This window comes from Mauremys reevesii, linkage group 1 (assembly GCF_016161935.1).
Source record: "Mauremys reevesii isolate NIE-2019 linkage group 1, ASM1616193v1, whole genome shotgun sequence".
Lineage (NCBI taxonomy): Eukaryota > Metazoa > Chordata > Testudines > Geoemydidae > Mauremys > Mauremys reevesii.
This window is the reverse complement of record NC_052623.1, coordinates 343570849-343586633: the sequence shown is the minus strand read 5'-3', so window position 1 is coordinate 343586633 and position 15785 is coordinate 343570849. Positions and strand designations below refer to the sequence as shown.

The following is a 15785-nucleotide window of genomic DNA, read 5'->3' as shown; positions in this document are numbered from 1 at the left end:
TTGTGCTGCTCTCTGAAACCTGGTGGTCCTGGTGTTTAATGTATTTTTCCTGTGTTTGTCTTGAGTGCTTTGTTACTCTCATTTGGATTTCCAGGGAATGCAGATCATGTGATGCTTGCTGATGCCTGAAATAAGCCAGTGGCAAAAGAAAAAAAAAATCAAAGTTTGCTTGTACCTTTGCAGGCACTGCAGTAGCACAGCATGAGAATCTGAGCATGATTCAAACCGGACTTCAAAATGGGTTTTTGACTCTAGCCTGATTCTCAGGTTCAGTCAATACCTTTTGATATTGTCCTGTTGCAGAAGACTCAAGATATATTTTACTGTTTGGAAAAATCTTCTTACATTCTTGATAGTCCATGTGCTGTAATTTCTTTACCTTTAAAGTGCCATGCTCAGGGGGAGTGTGCTAATTTTCCTTGGCTTGAATCAAATTTATTTTGTCCGTGATATTGGCCAGATTGCTAATTCGGAGAAACTACACAGGTAGCACTACTGTCAGCTCTGTGCATTGTCTGTTAGGACTTCTTCTCTTAACTCTGCTTTACCAAGTACTATTGATTCCATTACTAAATTGAATCCTGCTTGTTTAATTCCATTTCATTTCACTGGAGGGGAAAGAGAAATAATTGCAGCTAAGGAGCCAGACATCAGTTTTTTTGAGTTATTATTTATTATTAAATGCACATAGCACCAACAAATGTGCTAGACAATTTAAAGGGTTATGAAGAAAAGGGGCCTGATTCTCAGTGACGCAAGACTCATTCCTATCCACGCTGTCAATGTGAAAGGGGCCTTAGTATCAGTCAGAATCTGCCTCAGAAGAAGAATTTACCCATAAATGGAGATTTTCAATGCTACCTAAGGGATTATGATGCCCAGTTCCCATTCATTTTAATGTGATGGATGTCCAGATCCCTTAGACCTGCAGTTCTCAAAGTATCGGGTGGGCATCCCAAGAGAGGCAAGGGAATGTGGAGCTCAGGCAGAAGGGCTGCGCACACCTAGGAGGCAGAGATAAAGGGGCAGCTGGACGCCTGCCATCAGCATTTGTCCCCCCACACACCAATTCCTCACCAAGAGGCAGCCAGGACTCTCCTCCCCACCCCATTCCCTCACCAGGAAGTGGTGGAGTTTTGGCTATCAGCCTCCAGGTTGGCAGCAGTCACAGTGCAGAAGTAAGGGTGGCAATGGGGCGCTAAGTCTGCTGTGAAAAGTGATATTGACAAATACCACTTGTCACATTGCCCCCCTTACTTCTGTGCTGCTGCTGGCACGGCGCTGCCTTCAGAGCTGGGCACCCAGCCAGCAGCCACAGCCTTCGCTCTGCCTTCAGAGCTGGGTGGCTGTATATGTGCTTGTGGAGGAGGAGGCGCCCCAAAAGACTACAAACACAAAGAAGGGGAGGCCTGATCAAATACGATTGAGAACCGCTGCCTTAGGGTACGTCTACACTACCCACCGGATCGGCAGATAGTGATCGATCTATCGGGGATCGATTTATTGCATCTAGAGTTGCTCTGCCGTCGACTCCAGAACTCCACCGTGGAGTTGTGTATCTTAGGTCGACCCCCCCCGTCCCCAGTGTAGACCTAGCCTTAGATGGATTTGAATGTTTCAACCACAATGTCCAAATACAAGAAGGGAGCTGGGAAGCAATGCAAAACCCCATGAGTGACTGAATGAGGATGTTTGGCACATAACTCCTTCATTCCACAATTTCCTGGTTTGTTTTCTAGTAAATATTTTCAAACATCTGCAGAGCCAAAAATTCTTTGAGGCAAGACTTAACACCTGTTGGAGGAAGTGTGTTTTAAAGGGAGGCGTTAAGAAATTGTGGCATGATCGACAAGGAGAGAGATGGCTTCATCAATGTCCCATAGGGGAATGGAGATCTGAGGCCTGATTCTTGTTTACTTCCAGGACCTGTACACTGCTAGAGCCATGTCTGTAAATGAGACTCCAGCCCTGGAGAGTTTACACATTCAGCATACCTTGAATTGTACCTGTCTCTAACGCCAATGTTTCAAACCCCATTGGTGTTTATGCTGAAGTCAATGGAAACTTTGCCAATGACTTCAGTGGGAGCAAGTCCTCAGCTAAGATATGTTTACTTTCCTGAATGATTTATTGGAGTTAGTAGCATGTAAAATATGAGTGTTTCAATAGAAGGGGAGGAACTTTGGAACAGGGTTCTAAAGGTTACCTTATTTGTTTTGTTGAAGGTAGTTTGCAGCTGGCTTCAAGAGCTGTAGATTTCTATTTTGAATACGCATAGTTTGAAGGCAAATATTGCCATAGAGATGCCAGCAATTTCTTTCAGGATTATCCTTCTTGTGAATATATTTTACAGGCCACATTCTCTGGTTTGCTCCAGCAGCTTTGCACTGCTCCAGTGATGCAAAGCAGCTGTAAACCTAGTTTAACTGGCAGACTTAACGGGCTGTTATAGCACCTTCATGTCACCAGATCAATACACATCAGCCATAGTAGATATGTAGTCTTGTTTTGTCTGGTTTTTATCTAATCTGTCTAGATTTTTATACTTCATCAAGGTATCTTGAGTGCCTTACAACAATACATCAATCTAATGAATTATCTACCAAATAAAATTGTCAATAACCATTTTGATAATGGTTTCAGTATAATTTGATTAATAAGTTCATTTAAAACGTTGTAAAAACGTTCACAAACATCAAGAATTTTTTCTTTTTTTTTTTTGCTTTTGAAAAACAGGCCATTTTTCAACAACAAGCTTCTTTGAAATTTTTCAATGAGATGTCTTTACTCTCTAATTAAAGTCATGGAGCCAGAAGGTGGAACAGTGCGAGTTCATGGCAGCTGAGGATCTAGCCTATTGTCTTTGAGTCATAATTACCATGAAAGGAAGACAACCACGGTGACAAATGTTTACAGTTTTATTATTGGCATCTTTATATTAATACTGCGGTTTTGTGCTGAGAAAACAATCCGTTACACATAATGTAACTGTTCTATATAACATAAAAATGCAGTCTAAGTTAATTACAACAAGAAGCTACAAAAAATTTCATAGGAAAGAAAGTCACCTAACATTGCAACTGTGCTTGCAGCAAATCACTCTCCCACTTCTGAGTCAACACTGCAGAAATATGTGCGCTGTAAACCATGGTTATTTACACGTCCCTTAGAACTGTTAATAACAGAGGCGCTAAAATCAGTCTAAAAAGTTCTAGAACGTCACTATATACTGTACAGTCCTCAAAAATAATTTATTATACTGTTTCTAAAAAAGGTACTAGTTTTGTTTTTGTTTTTTGTTTTCTGGAGTGCACAACATGTGCATATTTTGTCTAACAGTCTAAAAACTCGAGAACTGAACTGCGAGTCACAATCACAGAGATGAGGTGGTAGAATCTAGGACTTCCCGTCCATTGCAGACTGTCGGAACATACATACTAGCAGATGCTGGAAGAGAAAGGAGAAAAAAAAACAACAACCCATCATTAGCCACCTAGGAAAAAACATTGGGGGTCTGATTCTAATTTACATTCTGGTCACTTTACATCTCTCTGGATGTGTAAAGGAGCCTTAAAGTGGATATGACTCTAATTTATTCAGAGTGGCATAAAGTAGCCTCAGTGTAAATAAAAATCACATCCTTGGATTTTTCATATATCTTATTTTAGGGCCTGACTCTCTGAGGTGTGGAATGCAATCCAGCCTCACTAATGTCAATGGGAGAGAAGAGCGCTCAGCACCTTGCAGGAATAGTTCATTAGCTTGCATGTCCTTCATCCAGTCCATTTTTGCATTGGGTAATGCATGTCAGCCTACATCTGAATGTAAGGAAAATGGGTTATTTTATGTTAAAAGAATTTCCCTTCTCCATTTTAACAATTGTGTGAGTTTGCCAACACATGTACTCCCCCCTTTGATAACATTCTGGCCTGGATCATAGAATATTAGGGTTGGAAGGGACCTCAGGAAGTCAGCTAGTCCAACCCCCTGCTTAGAGGGACCAAACCCCAGGCAGATTTTTTGCCCCAGTTCCCCAAATGGCCTTCTCAAGGATTGAGCTCACAACCCTGGGTTTAGCAGGCCAATGCTCAAACCACTGAGCTATCCCTCCCCCACACTGAGCCCATCGACTTCCATGAATGCAAGATCCGGACCTCAGGATGTCAAACATGTCCAGACATAAGGGCCAGATTATGATACCTTAACTCACATTGAATAGCACTTCACTTGACAAGTAGTTCTATTGGCTTCAGTGGAGTGACTCTTGGAATACGGTGTTACTCAATGTGAATATCGGTGTCAGAATCTGGCCCTAAATGCTTCTGCATCTTGGCACTGGGCTATAGTGTTATCTTGTAAAAGCCTAGGGATTTTAATTTTAAAGCAAACCGTTTTGTCCATCCCAGTTAGAATTGTCCATTTGGCATCAAGAATGTGTTAGCACACAATTTCGTTGATGTGCCAGTTCGCAACAAGACAAAGCCATGTTTGCCAAGATACATTAGGTTAACAATAACAGTGACCCAGAGAAACCTGATGCCTTCATTAAAGCATTTAAAGGAAAAGCATGCATCAAGTATTGACTTTAAACTTGATCACGCAGAGTAAAAGGCAATTTATGGATGATGGATACTTAGTTTCAGACCAATTCAGTAAAGACAGAGCCTTATTTTTAATACAGATGAACTTTGTATGCAGCTACAGAAGATGGCTCTTTACTAAATTGTTATGAAATCAAATTATATGCTCTAACAAATGAAGGGCAGGATGGTCCAATGGTTAGGGTGCTAGCCTGGGGCTTGGGATACCTGGATTTAATTCCCTGTTCTGCCACAGATCTCCTGTGTAACCTTGAGCAAGTCATTTAGTCTCTCTCTGCCTCAGTTCCCCATCTGTAAAATGCAAGCTAATAGCACTGCCCTACTCCACAGAGGTATTGTGACAAGAAATGCTTGAGAGGTTATGAGGTGCTCAGATACTACAATAATTGGGGGCCATATAAGTACCTAAGATAGAAAAATGTGGCGTATGGCAAGAAACAAACTACCTTGCCTCTAGCACCATCTGTTGTGCATTTAGAATACACACCTCTCCTTTAGGAGTGAGAGCAAAATTAATAGTCGTTCCTAAGTTCTGTTAAAGGCAAAATATCTGCTCTGCTGGTCTTTGTAATATCACTTTAGTTTTTATAGCAGCAACCAACTGGTTTCCTACATCACCATGGAAGTGTACCTGTATTATGCAACACATTTTAACGTGACCTGACAGCCTGATTTGTCTGTGGTGCATGTTTTCCCATCCTCTCTCCTCATCATCTATTTGCTTTGACGTTATTTGGAGTTACTGCCTTGTGTGATAGCAGTGCCTAGTGGTCAGCCCATCCCCGTCACATGGTGTGTCCTTTTAAGATTTTTGGAAGATCTGATGTACATACAGAGACCAAGGAAATATTGATAGAGAGGAAGAAGTGTTAGGAATAAAGGGTGCTTAGGAGGAAATCTTGTCACTGTGTCTTTAAGGGCCTGGGACCAGGAGGGCTGGGCAAGACTAGCCTCTCACCCAGCCAACTGGGGATGAGCTGGGAGAAGGGGTCAACATAAATGCTGCCTCCTCCCTCCAGGCAGGGCACACATTGGCAGGAGAAGGCTGGCCTGCTGAGGGCTAATGATGGAAAAAGAGGCCAGCTGAAGGAGAAGTAGGCTAAATCACAACCAAGGGGGAGAGCTGGGGACTGCTGTTTTGAGGTAGTGACTATCTGAAGCATGGTCCCAGCTCCAGGAAGGAGGCTGGGGGGGTCTTCTGAACAGGGATGGGGGTTGACCAGAACTCTCATATGGACCCAGAGAGGAGTGACCTCGAGGGACTAATGAAGCGAGTTACATTCTGTAGAATGACTTAAGATAGGCCCCACAAAGGGGGTACGTGTTTTGAAACAAGCTAAGTCTGGGTAACTGGCTGAGAGAACCTGAGGACTGCTGAGTGTAAGGCCACCAGGGGGCGAGCTGGAGGGCAGCATCCTGTGACATCATGCCACATCAAACATCACTGCATTGTTTCTTTGCTTGCTGCTTTCATCTGCTTTCTCCTTTATTTCCTTTACAACAGCACAATAGACACACCTGACTGCTGCTTAGGCACAGTGAGACTTGGGGTCAGCTAGGAGAAGCTAATTTTGTGTAAGTCTTTTGACCCCAGGTGGGGATCTCAAAGCGTCCAGCAGACACAGAAATGAGTGTTGTGAAATGAATTACTGAAGGATGTGTTAATATCCTTGTTAGCCTGAAGTAGAATTTTGGATTTGATTTTTTTTAAATATACTCTTTTTCCTTACTAATATGTGTGAACACAGACTGTGTGTTGCATTTCCCACAAGCAGATGGGTTTGTTAGTATAATGAGAAAAGATCAGGGATAGAGCTAAAGTGTTACTGGGTATGGTGGGAGAGTAATATATGAGTATATGCTGGAAGGCTGCCTGGCTCTTCTCTCAAGCCAAGGTCAAGCAACCAGTTGTGGGGGCAAGGGGAAAGCGGGGAGAAGATACTAGAAACATGAAAAGCCAAAGGCCTGGCCTTGGCCAGAACCCAATCTCACTCCTTACCACTCCCATGGGATACAAAAGGCGTGGTACCAAGCCTCCAGACTCACGACCCTCCAAAATGGAACATGACCATAAATTGTAAGGGATGGGACCAGGGGTGTGCACTGCAGGTATATTTGGGCCTGCTGCGGAGGAGGAGGTGGGAATAGGAACACAGGGAAAAGGCTCTGTAGCATCAGAGCTCTGGATAGGCTTGCTTGAAACTAATCTCCCCAATAAACATTGCATTGCCTGCACTTCAGATTTCTAGTCTTCTGCTCTCTGTCTGCATGACAAGAACCAGGGGAAGGGTGAGGGGAAAGCCCCTAGCAGGACACCCAGTTAGAGCGCCATACACATAAAAAGAAAAAAGTAGCATAGAACTGGTGTCCTAAGCATAAAACCAGAACCAGAGTTAAGAAGTCAGAGCTTCTATTTGGCACCTTAAACCAATGAGAGCAGCTGGATGCTCAGCACTAGTGAAAAATCTAGTCAATTTATTTAGGACCCAAATAAGAGCTGCGACCTTTTGAACTCCTGACCCGTAATAATCTCTTCGACACAGACTCCCTTCTTCAAACCTTGGGCGAGTCTCTCAACCCCTCTCTCACTTTTCTCATGTGTAAAACAAGAATCTTGGAGTCATCATGGATAGTTCTCTGAAGATGTCCACGCAGTGTACAGCGACAGTCAAAAAAGCAAACAGGAATCATTAAAAAAGGGATAGAGAATAAGATGGAGAGTATCTTATTGCCCTTGTGTAAATCCATGGTATGCCCACATCTTGAATACTGTGTAAAGATGTGGTCTCCTCATCTCAAAAAAGATATATGGGCATTAGAAAAGGTTCAGAGAAGGGCAACTAAAATGATTAGGGGTTTGGAACGGGTCCCATATGAAGAGAGATTAAAGAGGCTAGGACTTTTCAGCTTGGAAAAGAGGAGACTAGGGGGATATGATAGAGGTATATAAAATCGTGACTGGTGTGGAGAAAGTAGATAAGGAAAAGTTATTTACTTGTTCCCATAATATAAGAACTAGGGGCCACCAAATGAAATTAATGGGCAGCAGGTTTAAAACAAATAAAAATAAGTTCTTCTTCACACAGTGCACAGTCAACCTGTGGAACTCCTTGCCTGAGGAGGTTGTGAAGGCTAGGACTATAACAGGGTTTAAAAGAGAACTAAATAAATTCATGGAGGTTAAGTCCATTAATGGCTATTAGCCAAGATGGGTAAGGAATGGTGTCCCTAGCCTCTGTTTGTCAGAAGGTGGAGATGGATGGCAGGAGAGAGATCACTTGATCATTACCTGTTAGGTTCACTCCCTCTGGGGCACCTGGCATTGGACACTGTCAACAGACAAGATACTGGGCTAGATGGACCTTTGGTCTGACCCAGTATGGCCATTCTTATGTTCTTATAGGAGTACTTGTGTACCTGCTTTGCTGAGGTGTTAGGAAGAGAAAAGATGTAGTGCTTGTAGTAAGATGAGACCCTGAAACATAAACTCTTGTATCAGAGGCCCAGTCTGAGGCCTGAAGCCTGAACCAAAGTACTTCCAGGCATTGCTAAGCAAAAGCTGGGCTGTGAGCCAGAGGCAGGCCCCATTCACAGAAGTTGGTGAGAAGAGGGTTGTTAGAAGCAGGTGCATCCACACATAAGTGCTAATAAGAGGAACATGTGCCAAGATGACATCAGGACACTCCACAGACATAACAAGGAACAGGCAGGTGCATCTTAAAGACAGGGTCAAAAGGACAGCATGATGGCTAGATCTAGCTGTTTGAAACAACATGATCAAAGGAGGAGACAGCACCCTAATGAGCCAAGGGGCTGTACTTCAATATGTCAGTAGGGATGAGTAATCTGTCCTGTAACTGTATAAAAGTAGGTCCTGGAGTACGTATCTTTGTCCAGCCTAGGGGGCAGTGGAGTGTCCCGCCACTGACTGAGCTGTGTCCATTGTCAGGGGGCACATATTCGTAGTATGTCCTGTAGAGTCTATAGGAAACTATTACTGTGCTTCATTTGACAATAAACCTGGCTCGGGTTCCTTTGTACCTTACTAGAGTCTGTGGTCTTTGGGGGTTCTCTTGGGGTTTGCTGTGTCAGCTATCTGCGCAGAGCCGGGACAGCACACAGAGGGAACACGCACGCAGACGACTGTTATCATCAAACAAGAGAAGAGCACCACATCGGTAGCTACTGACAACAGTGCTAAGTAAGTGATGTATATAATTTACAAACTCTTTTATCTTTGCTGAACTGATATACTTTTTTCTTTGGAAAACAATCCAAGAACTGGTTGTCAGCAGCTAAGTCAATTTCTACTGACTTCCTGTGTTTGCTTCCTACGTGTGTGTGTGTGTGTGTATATGCCTCCTTAACTTCGACACCTCTCTCTGGAGAAATGACTGTAGAAAGGCCGCTGATTGTTCTGATGAAACGTTGGCTAAGCACTTAAAAGGCTACTAGTTCTCTGATGAGATCTTCCAAGGTTTGCAAAATCATCATGAGGATCTCAGGAGTGATTTGGTCATCTCGCTTGCAATATTTCATGTTGCAAACACCATTTTAAAAATAGTGGATATGTTTTTCTCAACTTTTTTTTTTTCTTGGAAGGACACACCATTGGAGCAGAGGAATATCCTTCCAGGGGAATAAACAGCTGCTTAGGAGTTTGTGATGGGGTGTACTTGCCCCTCACTGGACAAGAAGGGGTTAACCCCACACTCTGGGAAGAGGAAGCCATGCCCCCTCACTCCTACTGGGCATGCTCCAAGTGCTGGCTCAGTATAAAAGGGAGCAGCCCAGCTCATTCTAGGCTGACTACCGGAGAGGAAGGATGCATGCTGCTTGCTCCAGCCTGGGAGCAGCTGAAGCCCCAGATAGTGGGAGCTGGTGACACTGAGACCCAGGCAGATGCCTGGATACCTGTGGAGGCCGGAGTCACTTGGAGGTAGTGCAACCTGAGGAAACCGGATACCCTGAAGATGTCTAGGCCACAGCATCAGGGAATATGGTAGGAAGAAGCCCAGGGAAACTAGGCAGTGGACTGGTTAACAAACCGGGTTTTGAGTCAGCGTTTTTCAGCCGGATCCCTGTTGACCTAGTGGCATGCACACTTACCACTACCAGGGCCCTGGGCTGGGACCTGGTGGAGAGGGAGCGCCCAGGTTCCTGTACCCCAGCACCTCTCTTTCCACCCATGGGTGGCCCACTTCCCTGAGTCTGACCATTGGCAACATAACCCCGCTAAGGAGGGAAACCTTATTTCATCTGTCCACTAGGCCATACAGCCTGAGTGAGAGGGTGATTGCATTGGTTCTGGCCACTAGACCACACAACCAGATTGAAGAGGTCAGCCATGCTGACTGTGCCTCACTAGGCCATACAGCCAGAGTGAGCAGGTGATTATATTGATTTCAGCCATTAGGCTGTACTGCCCCGATGACAAGGGTGACCATACTGACTCTGGCCATTGGGCTGTATTGCCGAGGCTAAGGACAGACAGGCAGACTTAACTGTGGGGCCATGATTCCCTTGCCTCGGCAAAGGGGGATGGGGTGTACTTGCTGCATGACAGAGCTTTACAAGAGTGGACCCTTGGATGCAGCAGCATGAGAAGTAAAATAAAGGGTTGACTCTCAGTTTTGGGGGACACAGGGAGAGGTGTTTGCATTACATACATATTCCAGACTGCAATGGAGAACTGCTCCTGTTAGGCAGCTGCTATTGTCGTCTGCATAGCTTCTACCACATCCTCATGAAAGCCAACCTCTATGCTCTCCCAAACGCAGTGCTTCATCCCCAGGTCTGGCTCCAGGCACCAGCTTATCAAGCAGGTGCTTGGGGCGGCAATTCCGGAGCGGGCGGCACTTTCAGGTATTCGGCGGCAATTCAGCGGAGGGTCTCTCACTCGCGCTGGGAGCGAAGGACCTCCCGCTGAATTGCCGCAGATCGCGATCACGGCTTTTATTTATCTATTTATTTATTTATTTTTGGCTAATTGGGGCGGCAAAACCCCTGGAGCCGGCTCTGTTCATCCCTCACTGTCCCCTTCCCTTTCAGAGGAGGCCTGCAGTGGCAGGTATCCCCCGTTCTTCCTGTCCTGAATAATGAAGAGTCCAATTCAGTCCTACTAAGGGCATCAACCTGAGAACCGCTCACATGAGCTCCCCTTTTTAGGGGAAACACAGCAAACCACATCTACGGAGAGAAGGAAGGCCAAATGGTTGGCTGGACCAACTGTGACGCTGGCAGGAAAATAGCCATTTGGATGGACTTACGCAGTGCCTTAACCCAAAAGCAAATTATTTGGCTGTGTATAATATATATAAAAATAACACAGGGCCCTGGTTATTAGACTCAATTTCTAGAGCAGCAAATGGATGCTTAGCAAGGTTAGGTTACCTATCTATCATCACCCAGCAAATCAGTGGCTGAGGTGGGAGTAGAACCCAGCAGTTCTGGTGCCCAGTCCCTTAGACTAAGCACTAGAGAGTACCTGGTTGTGAGCAAGGATTGTGGCCATCTCCTAGGTTTTCAGATAGCTGTGTTCAAAGCAAAACATGCAGCTGGATGAATAATATTGATCAGACATGCGGTAAGCCGTTTGTGACTGATGCAAAGTGCCGTCAAGACTGATAGGAAAACAGGCCGTCAGCCCAGGACGGATGAGGCAATTCTTTGGATCATTTTTAAAAAGATGTCAGGGGCTTATTGAATTTCTTTTGGTGTCCTCAAGCTTTAGTGCTGCTATGTTGAGAATCACCCCAGTGATGAATTGGATGTGGACTGACGCAGAATTTCAGCAGACACAGAGGAGACCATAGCACCAGTGAGGATCAGTTTGGATGACAAGTGCTTGGCATTTTATGAATGAGGGCCGTGCAGTTCAAAGGAAAAAAAAAACTTTTAAAAATAAATCTCTTCACCAAAAAAATACTTATAGGTGAATTGCAAAACAAATGCTTGGCCTTTTCAAATGTTTAACGTGCAGAAATCTCAATACAATTTTTTTTTTTGGCGGAGGGGGAGAGAACAACCCTCATTGTTTCCTGCTAGTTTTTTTTTTTTACAATGGAAATAGCAGATCCTCACTTTTCTCTGAGGAAACCCACCTAGGATGAGGGAGTGGAGGAGTTGTACTGGTGGCTTAGAGCATTATGGGCCTGATCCCATGCCCACTGCTGTGACTGGGGCTTTCCCCATTGAATTGAACAAGCTTTGGATCCTGGCTCATGTGACAGCACTTTCCAGGTTCTCCCAAGGTCCTTCATATTCCAGTTTTGTGGCCATCTTTTCACATCAGAAAGGGCAAGGATGAAGTTTTTGCTCTGATGTTGCACTTTACCTTTGAGACTTAAAGATTTTTAGAATGAGTGTTCTTCATGTAGTTATAGATGGGACAAAAAATGCAGGATAACCTGTTTCAGTTGAATACAGTAGCATCTTTGTGTTATACAAAGGTGTAGTAAGGAGGAGAGTGTCAGACGCCCTCATGAAAACACCAGAGCCAAATAATGGCTTTTTTTAAATTCTGTATCCATTGCAAAGAAGCAGAGCATATTCCAGGGTGAAATAATTGCAGAAATGTTTCCTTAAATAGAAACAGCCTTTTAACCATCTAGATACAAAATATGATGTAAAAATGCAAAGACCCATTTTCAAACACCATTTGCACACAACAGCTCCCATTTAGGCATCTTGATAAGTGGTCAGATTTCCAAACGTGAGGAGCTCCGGGGACAGCAGCTCTTGAAAATCTGCCCCTAGCTGTGAGTGCTGAGCACTTCTGAAATGTTTGCCAGCCTGACCTATCTAGCTCATCTAAGTTTTCCAAAGTCTGCCATGTCTGCAGATCCAGGTGATCGCAGCTCCCACTGGCTGCGGTTCGCTGCTGCAGGCCAATGGGAGCTGCTGGAAGCGGTGGCCAGTAAGTTCCTCGGCCTGCGCCACTTCCTGCAGCTCCCATTGGCCTGGAGCACCGAACTGGGGCCAGTGGGAGCTGCAATCGGCTGGACCTGTGGATGGGGCAGGTAAACAAACCGTCCCGGCCCGCCAGCAGCGACCCTAGTTTGAGAAACATTGCTTTAAGGTGTCTCCAATTGCCTCACCCCCAAAAAACTGAGGTACCCAAAAATCACTAATTACTTTGGAAAACTTAGATGAGCTAGATAGGTCAGGCTGGCAAACATTTCAGAAGTGCTCAGCACTCACAGCTAGGGGCAGATTTTCAAGAGCTTTTTCAGAGAGTGCTCAGCTATTTTGGGTTATCTCAAGTTGGCCATCCCAAAACTAACAACCACTAATCACATTAGAAAATTTAGATCATATTGTTAAGCCCAGTGAATGGTTCATAGTTAATATCCTTACAAACCTTCTCTTTTTCCTCCCCAATCCCCCCTCCCACTCTGGGATGTTGTCTTCCTTCAATTGGTTTTCCAGATTAGACATTGTGTCTGCTTTACTCTGTGAATGAGGTGCCGTTTGCTTGCATCCCTGACTAGTTAAGCTTGACAAGGCAAAAACAAAAATAAAGCTGACCTATTTTTTTCCTAGCCAGAAACAACAGCAACTGATAAAATCCCAAATATGTGAATCTGTCTGGGAATAAGAGACTGAGATGGGAAAAGCAGATGAACTGTTCTTGCACTGATGCATTGATTGATATCCCAGGTTGTGACACTTATGTGGGGTGCAACACATACTGGATGTACAGAAGCAGTTTTTGCTGTCCCTTATGTGTGTTGTAGGGGAATTAGCTGAGTGGTTTGACTCAAAGGATTTTCTTGAAACCCAGGTAATAACAGCCATTGAGAACGTGTTCCATGGGGGTCCAAATCCTGCCAGAACGTTGTTCTGACAGGAAGACTCCAGGGCAATCTGCTCTGCCTGTTGTTATGAGAAGGACAGGAACTGTGGTTCTGCAGGCAATGTGCAATTATGGGCCTGATCCAAAGCAGTGAAAGTGTTTTTTTTTAATTGTCTCCAATGGGCTTTGGATCAGGCCAACTGTGAGCAGAACACATGTGCTGTGAACAAGGGTTGTTTTGTTCTCACCGGACTTGAGTGATGTAGTCATGGTGGTTCATAGCCAATCCCACACTCAGGTGAATGCAAAAATGTCCTGCAGTTCTTAATGATTGCAGATTCATTCACTACAAATGAAAACTCCCTAGCTATCCTTTAACACACTTACCGCACAAGGCATGCCATACATAGGTGACAGATTCTTTACTTACACTGGGAGTAAGTGGTTCCGGTCCCGCTGACGCTGAACCTGTTGAGATGGAGTCTGTGAGTGACCACGTTCTTCTGTGGCTGGAAGAGGATGATGTGCACTTTGGGCGCGAACAAACAGCCGAGCACAACAAAGCCACTCAGACTGACAGAGATGCACATGGTCGTGGTCTGCACCTAGGAGAGAGTTATTGAAAAGTCAGTGCTTAGCTGTTAAATGCCGGGCAGCGAGGCAGCATGTACCGCAAGCCAGACTGTGACCATGGTAGTCACCATGGGAGCTACTTACTGCTGGCCATTTGTTTTTCATTTCTATAGATTTCTTGGTACCAAATTCACAGCTGTCTCTTCAGAAGGTCTAGAAATGAGTGTGGCTTCAGAAAGTGCTAATGATATGACTTGGAAACTCCTCTAAAAAACCAGCTCTGTCCAATGCCTTCTGCAGTTCAGGGTATCAGACAGCACACCCTGGCATTCATGGCACAGTTTGTTCCTGCATACTGTAATGCAAATTGTTTATGTATTTCAGCATGCTAAACTCTGAGCCAGATAACACCGAGAGGCAGAAATACAAAATTCCAGAACAGACATAATACAGCAGTAGGAGGAAACATATCTCAGTCTTGCATCAGCAGGGGTCTAGCCTGGATGATCCATTGACTTGTTCCACTTCTAACTCCCATGATCCTGTGATTCCCAGTGATTTACCTAAGGCTTAGATGGTACCCTGCTGATCGGCACATAAGGGGCTGCCTGCTTCAGTGTATGACAGCTAGCCGGGGCACAAGAAGGCTAGTCAGATGCTCTGCAACACTGCATCTCTGCCTCATTCCTGGACAAAGCAGAGCACTTTCTGTAAAGCCTGGAATCTGTGTGGCAAGAGGCAGGCTGTGCGGGACCAGATTAGGTCTGAAAAGATGGCTGTGCCATGCAGCGAATCCGCTTGAAAGTTAATTCAGCCTAAGGCCTCAATCCTGCTAAGCGACAAGTAACCCCTTGCATTCATGAAGAGGGCCACTGACTTCAGTGAGATTTTGGGCAAGCATAAGGGCCTGCTCAAACAGGTCAGTTTGTGAGACTGGGTCTTAAAGCTACATTAATGTAGACACAATTTCTCTGTGCTGTGAAATCCCTTTATGGGGGGTCAGAAGATTCTGGGGGAAGCAGCCAGTGGGCCAATGTTTGTCCTTACAGCTTCAGGGAGCCATTATCTAATCTCATCTATGTAACAACACTCATCATTGTGATAACTGGGTGCCAGTTGGCTGCCTCAGGTTCAGTTTAGTCTCTTTCCTTCAGAGCAGAGTCCTCAATTAAAAGGTACAATTACATTTTCTCAAACTCTATTACTTAATTAATTATTACACAAGTAGGGACAGTTCTGCCTTCAGTTATATCCATGCCAAAGCTACAGATTAACACTGCGATGGGGCTCAACTCTCAAAATAAACTTTGTAAGGGAAAAACTAGAGCAGGGGATGGCCTATGTCGTCATATGCAGTGTTATTTTTGCCATGTTGGTCTCCGGACATTAGAGAGAAAAGGTGGGGGAGGTGATATATTTTATTGAACCAACTTCTGTTGCTGAAAGAAACAAGTTTAGGAATTTAAACAGGTCTTTTCTTTGGCTGCTTTATCTCAATCCTGCTAAGGGACCTTGACCAACAGCCATTTGTATCCATGCAGAGGATCGAGCTTTCTTTCTTTCTCATCTTCTTCATCATTATATGTATTCATGTATTTTTAGAATGAGTGTTCTTCATGTGGTTACAAAATGCAGCAGGTAGTCAACGGTCAGTATAATTAATGTAATAACACAATCACCCTTTACAAAAGGAGCTCACTTCAAGCTTTGCTCAGTGCATATGCTCAGATGCCACATGGCGGGGGAACCAATTAGGAACCTGAATGGACACAGAGATAACATGAACACCCCACCACATTTCCATTCATTCCTCT

The 15785-nt window shown here is 44.5% G+C and overlaps 1 protein-coding gene across 1 annotated transcript in view; it reads right to left on the bottom strand.

Annotated features, from left to right (window-relative positions):
• Window positions 1-2933: 2933 nt before the first annotated feature.
• The window catches only part of GRM3 (glutamate metabotropic receptor 3), a 150392-nt gene continuing 137540 nt past the window's right edge, over window positions 2934-15785 (bottom strand). The window contains exons 5-6 of the mRNA XM_039520416.1: window positions 13829-14003; window positions 2934-3447 (exon numbers count right to left, since the gene is read on the bottom strand). Coding sequence (XP_039376350.1) covers window positions 3374-3447; window positions 13829-14003 — 249 coding nt within the window. The 3' untranslated portion in view covers window positions 2934-3373. The remainder of the gene's footprint in view (window positions 3448-13828; window positions 14004-15785) is intronic.